At 48.4% G+C, this 7623-nt stretch overlaps 1 protein-coding gene across 1 annotated transcript in view; it reads left to right on the top strand.

Annotated features, from left to right (window-relative positions):
• The first annotated feature begins 5668 nt into the window (after positions 1–5668).
• Positions 5669–7623, top strand: part of Myzap (myocardial zonula adherens protein) — a 106724-nt gene continuing 104769 nt past the window's right edge. The window contains exon 1 of the mRNA XM_008847476.3: positions 5669–5864. Within this exon, the coding sequence (XP_008845698.1) occupies positions 5790–5864 (75 nt within the window). The 5' untranslated portion in view covers positions 5669–5789. The remainder of the gene's footprint in view (positions 5865–7623) is intronic.

The following is a 7623-nucleotide window of genomic DNA, read 5'->3' as shown; positions in this document are numbered from 1 at the left end:
AATATCAATTGGATTTAAGGCCTTCTGCATTTGAGTCCCGCTGCCCCACGTTTAGCTGAATTGGCTCTCATGTATTTCCATCCTCTCTGACCCAGCTGCCTTCTCCAGCCCCTTTGTCTGAAATGACCTTCCTTTTTACTCCTCATTCTTCAGGGCCAGCTCATGGATCACCTTCCTGAAGCAGCCTTTCCTGTCTTCTCCCTGTCTCAGTGGACATGAGCATACCTCAAATCTAGCCTCTCTCCCAGAACAGAAGGTAATTTATCAACAACATGGACCCTGGAGCCATCTTACCACAGGTTGAATGAAGCTCAGCTCTACTCCTTCCTAGTCTTGGTACCTCAGGCAAATCACCCTGCCATTCCCTTGTCTGTAGAGTAGGGGACATACTAATACCTTCCTTATCATTATCACTGAAAGCTTCTAGCTCATCACAGTAAGAGCTCTATAAGTGCTAGCCATCAGTTATTTCCTAAGGGAGTACTCTCTTCCCAATTTTGTCTTGAAATCCTAGAAAACAGGGACTGCCTGGCCAATCTTTGCATGCCCAGTGCCCAGGATACAGCATGCTCTTGGTACATGTGTTAGTTACTGTTCTCACTTCTGACTGAACAACTTAGGAGAGGATGGATTTATTCTGGCTCACATTTTCAGGGGATTTCAGTCCATTGAGGTGGGGAAGCCTGGGGACAGGCGTGGTGTAGTCCCCATCTGTGGGAGCATGTGGTGGAGCTCACCTCTTGACCAAACAGGAAGCAGAGAATGGAAGTTGGTCGCAATTACAGTGCTCAAAGGCCTGTCCCAGCAATCCACTTCTGCAGCCTGACTCCACTTCCTAAAGGTTCTACAACTTTGCACAACAGTGCTACCACTAGGGACCAAGTGTGTAGACACATCAGCCTGTGAAGGACAGTGCATGCTCAAACCATAACAGCACAAATTTGCTCCATGAGTTGACTTCTTGTTTTGCTGCCATTGATTTTCTGGGCCAGCTCCCAGGTTATAGAATTGTTTCAGTGAGCTTGCATTCCCCAGGGTGGGTCAGCAGAAAGTACAGTCCATATCTAGTCAGGCTTATAAACGCAGAGGATTTGAGCGAGTTGGCCATGGTATTGTGTTCCTCTCAGTTTGCCTCCTCATCACAGTGCCCTATTCCCTGCCTCACAGCAGAGGCCAGTCAGTATGGGTGTTGCCTGCTCTACTTTATGCAAAGGGGCACTGTAATCCAACACCCTGGCCCAGGGCTGGAAATGTGTCTTTTCCCATTGTGAACATTGAATCTCTGTGGCATTCAGAACTGGAGAATATGCCAGGACTTTGGGAAGTTGTCAGTCCAATGAAAGAGGACTCTTCAGGGACATAAAAGTGAAGAGGCCACAAGATACCAAGAGACGTAGCATGCCTTGGACTCACCTATATGTTGCTCTCTGCTGGTGAGTGATTCAATTCTTGATCATTTCTCCTGAGAACTATCAATAAACTTTGCTGCTCAGGACTGTTAGATAAGTGGGTTACACCCTAAGCCCCTCAGCTAAATATGCCAAGAGTATGGGTGGGCTTCAGCTGAAAGCAACACAGGCAATTCTAGAAGTAGGGGCCTGGAGAATGTGAGAGAATTCTAGGACCCAAGATGGAAAGAGATACTATTCAGGAATTGATTTCAAGAGAAGGCAGGCCATTTATATAGACACCCGTAATTTTCTGTATACCCATGCTTCAGCAGACCCAGTTAGGATGGGACTTAGTCATGTGTAACTACCATTATGGATGGAGTGGCAGTTAAGACAGTTTTGTCAGTGCTTCTGGTCCCTTAACCCAGCCAGTGGTAACCTTCCACCATCAATGCTACAGGAGGGCCCAGGGAGGACTAGGCATGTTGGAAGGTAACTTGATGGCTTTCCACAGCAGATCCCTGGCCCTGAGGTGCCTTTCTGTCCTCTTCCTCACTCTCCCTTCTGTAGACTCTGGAGGACTTCTAGTTTGGGCAGGAGCTCTTAGCCCTTGATTCCTCTTTTTAAAAAAGATTTACTTTTAATTATGTGTATGTGTGTGTCTCTGTGTGTATGTGCATGTGAATGCAGGTACTGGTGGAATCCAGAAGAGGGCATTGGATCCCCTGGAGTTGGAGTTACATATAGGCAGTTGTGAGTGGCCTGATGCTGGGAACCAAACCCAGCTCCTTTGTATTTTGGAATGAGTCAGTCTTCTTTTGTATCTTCTTCCCAAACTATTTACAAAAACGTGTCTTCACTTTTAATTATGCTGTCCCCATCTTGGATCCACCTTTCCATCGCTTCCCGCATCCTGACTCCTCCCTACTTTCCTTCCTACTCCTCTTTTCCCAACTTCTGGGGACCCTCCCCTTTTTTCTCATTTGTAATTCCTTGTGACCTCATTTTCCCAGTGCTGGTCAACCAGTTGCCACCCACAGCTCTTGGTGATAGCTGGTGTCGGGAAGTGCTCTGGCTGGGACAGTCCTGGAGCTCTGACTGCTTCATTGACAAATTGCTGGGAGACTCTGGCCCACCCGACAAGCTGGCCTGGCAAGGATCTTATTTTGTTTGGATTGACCATGAGTGAATAGCAGAGCTACTCTGTAATATTTCTCCACTTGTTCAACAATTACCTAGCTCTTACCACATACCAATGCTCTGTTCTGGATGTGAGGTGGGCAGGGATGTAAACAAGACCCAGTTCTTACCCAGATCTCAAAAAGACTGCTGAGCACTCTTGATGCTTTGTTAACGAACTATAACCAAAAACATTGTATTAACATGAGAAAGACCTGGGTGGATGCACAGAAAGTGGACACACAGATCCTCCTTCCACTCTCCTTCTGACTCCATCTTGGATGGCCACTTGGGTGGTTGCCATGACATAAATAAACATTACTGATGGGTGGTTTTGATGGTGTCTGAAAAAACAGCCCATTTCCTTTCTCCTTGGGGCAATGTAGCAAAACAATGTTAACCATTATTTTCTTTCTACTGAAGTAACCGTGCAGATGTCTCTACCTCCTAGTGGCTTTCAACAACCACCTTCGACCACGGCTTATTGAAGGGTAGTCTCAGATTTTAGTCTTACAGGACATAGTACTAAGAGTGGAAGGCTGTGTGGAGGACGATAGAAAGAAACTTCTCATTAACTTCTTTCGAAATTTTTTGTTTATTTATTTTGGTCTTTTTGAGACAGGGTCTCCCTGGAGGCCTGGAGCTCACTATGTAAACCAGTCTGACCTTGACTTCACGGAGATCCACCTGCCTCTGCCTCCTGAATGCTGAGATTAAAGGTGTCTGCCACCATACCCAGTTTGTTTATTATTTTTTATTTTATGTGTATGAATGTTTTGCCTACGTGCAAGTGCACCTGTGTGTGTAATGTCCACAGAGACTGAAGAGGGCATCAGATCCCCTAGAACTGGAGTTAGGGATGGTTGTTAGCTGTTGTGTGGGTGCTGGGACTTGAACCTAGGTCCTCTGCAAGAATGGCCAGTGCTTTTAACTGCTGAGCCATCTCTCCAGCCCACGAAGTTTTTTGGAAGAAGCAGGTAGATGGGAGGATGAAGGAATGTGTAAAAAGAGCAATAAACTCAGCTGTTCACCAGTTGACCAGCGTGTTTGGCCTTATTTTTCACATCTGCAAATGAGAGTGAGAACAATAGCCACTTGTGGGCTCATTGTGAGACCTGAGGAGAAAGTGACTCTAAAGCACTTAGAACACAGGCCCAGGACTGGACAGATGGGTCCCCAATTGAGAATAGTGCTGCTCTTGCAGAGGACCTGAGTTTGGTTCCCATGTCAGGTGGCTCACAATTGCCATAACTCCAGCTCTGGTGAGGGGTATGATGGGGTGTGAATCTGATGTCTCTGGCCTCCTCAGGCACCTGCACTCATGTGCATATACCCACACACATACACATAATTAAAAATAAAAAGTAAATCTTTTTTTAAAAAGCACAAGGCACAGTTTTGGAGAGGATGGTAAGGAACATCAGGCTGGGATGGCAGAGAGTGGCCACGTGACTTGGGACAGTCACTTTTGAACACTGGCTCTAGTTTCCTCATCTGTAAAGGAGCAAGTTTCACCAGATCATTTGGAATTCTGTTCAGTAACATTCTTTGATCATCTTTTCTGTTGGTGCCACCTTAGGTGTTCATAGGGAACACACACACTGTTCCTAAAACTCCTTCCCTAGGGGAGATGTAAAAAACATCATCCCCTCTTCCCAAGGTCCCATTGACAATCCTAGGTATGATTCCACCACAGTTTACCCTGGAAAACCATTGAGTTTACTGTGCTTCTGACAGAACATGGGTGAGGGGTTACTTATAGGAGCACAGGTGCTCCCCACCGCCAAGGCCACACTGGAAAGTCTTCACCCAGCATGGATGACGGCTTCCCATAGCTGCATAAATGGAGGCCCCCTCTCTACATACTGTAGTCCTTTCCTGAGGCCACATACACTTAGGGCCCATTGCCTACCATGTAGGGAGGAGAGGCTGGATACTCAGATGAAGATCCTGTGATTACCCTTGCCTCCTTTTTGATGCAGGGATGTCAATACTCAACAAACCCTGCTGTGATGATCTTTGGCAAGCCAGCATAGCTGAGCTCAGGAAGACGGTGTCAGTGTGGCTCAGGGGACGGTCCTGTACAGTGTACACATAGATATCGCTAGCCAAAGATATGGTTCCAAAGAACCTCCAGGTCCAGGAGTCTAGTGCTCAGGCCAGGGAGCTTGATGGGGAAGCAGTTTTGCCTGGGACCTGAAAGGTGGTGGGCCTCAGCTCTCTTTTGCTGCGTTTCCACCACTAGTTACTTGTACTTTGATATGTATAGTTCTGAAAAAGACGTGTCTGTCCATGCCTTGCTCTCTTCTTTGCACATGTATGCTTGTCTGGCCTCCTTTCCTGCTAGTTGGAGCAGAGTGGGCCAGCAAGGCCCTAGGAGCAAAGCAGGGAGGTTACATCTAAGCCAGGCTACCCAGAAGCTAGTGGGGCCCCTACTGCCTTACTCAATCCCTTGATGAGTCAGTGTTCTCATCTGCAAAATGGGGATGCAGGATAATAATGGCACCTACCCCAAAGCGTGGTTGTGATTATCTGATGTAATGTGTGCAGAGTGCTGCCAGGTGGACCCACAGTAGTCACTAAATAAATATGAGCAGTTGTGATGGACAGTCTGTGTCTAGCTTCCTCCGACTTGCATTTCTGGTCTTAAGCTTAGTCACTTCCTCTGGGAGCCTTTTTTTGGCTCCTAAGGACAACTGTACACTCTCATGGCACACATACCTGGCTTCTACCATAGCAACAACACCTGTCACCTCTCAGGGTCCCCATCAGATCGCAAATTCCACCAGGACCGGGAGGCACAAACGGCAGGCACTCAATAGTTACTGAGTAAATGACAGGAGGGTCCCGTGATCTCCAGGGTTTGGTGGTGGAAAGTCGTGGGGTGGAGGTGGGGTGAGACCGAACGGACAGGTGACAGAGAGCCTGGTCCTCCAGCGTGTCCAGGGAGGCATGGAGATGGTGCATAATTTTGGTCGGGTCTGAGAGCTGGGTAGAAAATGCAGCGTGACTTGTCCGGTGAGCGCCGGGACCACACCCCCACCCCCGCCCCAGCCCAGGCCCCGCCCAGCCCGTCCCAGGCCCGCCTCCTTCGGCGCCTGTAGCAAGGAAGCTGCAACAGCAAGTGGCCGCGCCACCCCCGCGCTGGGCGCGCCCCACACACTTATCCTGCCCCGGAGCAGCGCGGGCACCCAGCCCTCTGTCCACAGCCGCTGCGGGATGCTGCGTTCCACGTCCACGGTCACCCTGCTCTCGGGTGGCAGCTCCAGGCCGCCCGGGACGCCCAGTAGGAGGGTGAGTACCTAGCTGGACACGGAGCTGCCCAGGTCGCCTTCACCCATTCCTGTCGGCCCCTCTTGTAGGGATGTTGGCAGGAGGACGCGTGGGGGGTCAGCCCCTGGCCGCGACACCCCGTCCTGGGTTCAACTTTCCCGTGACCTCCCTCTGGATGCCCCACGAGCTGAAAGAGGGAGCTCGGGAGACTTTCTGGAATTCCCAGAACTTTCCTTTCCTTCCTGCCTCCACTGTCAAGCCAAGCTTATCAGTGGCACCAGTTTAGAAGGCAAGGGAGAGATTTCTGAGGTCTCTAACCTTGAAACATACACTAACGGATGTATTTGAAACGCGATCTTTCCTTCTAACGCTGGTTAGAAGAAAAGCACCGCTTTGTGACAGTCCTCTCACCTCTGATTCAGGAATGGGCTTTGCCAAGGTGGGTGCAGGACAGGGCTGAGCTACTGACCACGCTGGAGCCTAGCCGTGCAGGACTTCGGTTTATGTACCGTTCTTTCTTCTTTCTGACTGAAAATACTAGCATAGTGGCAGTGGGGGTGGACCCAAAGCCCTGGGCTCATCCCCAGGGAGGTTTCCCTGTGGAAATCTATTTTTCCACAGTCTTTGCCGCATCTGTTCCCACCTCCCCAGATGCTCTGTGAAAGAATGTCTAGACACACAGGTTCCATGCATCTTCCAAGATTCTGGCCTCAGAGAAGAAAGACTTGGCTAAGGAGCTTGGCTTGTGGCCTTTTACTTCTTCCAACACCATGGTATTCAGTACTTACTGTCTGGTGCCTCTTGACTATATTTGAGACTTCTGTAATCAGACCTTCCCAAGATTCAGCCCAAACAAGTTAAATCCAAACCAAAAGCTCCTTGGTACTCAAGTTAGTTTGTTGGTCTTGCAGACAAGCTTGCTGGCTTTTACCTTGTAAATTACCTTATAGAAGAAAGGCATGTACTGCTCTTGGGTATCGGCCAAGTGATGACTTCTGGGTGTGTGTATGTTTGTGTGCGTGCGTGCGTGTGTGTGTGTGTGTGTGCCAGACACCTAAGGTTGGCAGAACTCTGGTTTTTCAATCATTAACTTGATAGAGCAAGATCCACATTAGGCCAGTAGGTTTCCAATCATAGGCCTACCCTTCCTGCAAGATGGGTCTTTGACCTTTTCCTATGGAAATCTTTGTTAATCAGAATGAATTTTTGATTGAGAGTGTGGAGTCTATGAAAGGACAGACCTGAGTCAGGGCACAGCACCCTTCAGGAGGTAGGTTCTGGTTGAGGTGGAGAATGGGATAGTATGAGAGAATACAGATGGGACTAGTACACTCAACAACACCTTTGAAGATCTTTTTCTCTAATGTTTGCTTTGGAGTGTGTCTTTAGTTGTAAGTGCTTTGGTATCTGGCTCATTGTGACACACTATTGAGAATGTTTTGCCTTTGGGTAAGACTGAGTCAATACTTTGGGCTGAAGATCCCAGGGCTTTGAATTCAGACTATGCAATTTTGTTCAGGGCATTCTAGAATTCTCCCTGTCTTTACAGTTTCCAGCTCTGCTCATGAACTGTAAATATCAAAGGTGCTGTGTGTGTGTATGTGTGTGTGTGTGTGTGTGTGTTGGCGGGGACGTGTGATGGGAAGGTATGCTGTGTTGATTAGCTTACTGACTCAGTGAATATTTATAGATCTTTTTCTGTGTGGTACAGGGCTGGGTACTTGTGGAGGTGGACAGTGTCATAAGCCCAATTTGTATAAAGTGATGGTTGTTGTAGTGG

Source organism: Nannospalax galili, unplaced genomic scaffold (genome assembly GCF_000622305.1).
Source record: "Nannospalax galili isolate Female #2095 unplaced genomic scaffold, S.galili_v1.0 scaffold611, whole genome shotgun sequence".
Lineage (NCBI taxonomy): Eukaryota > Metazoa > Chordata > Mammalia > Rodentia > Spalacidae > Nannospalax > Nannospalax galili.
Note: the sequence above shows the minus strand (reverse complement) of the source record. Positions and strands in the feature narration are given on the sequence as shown.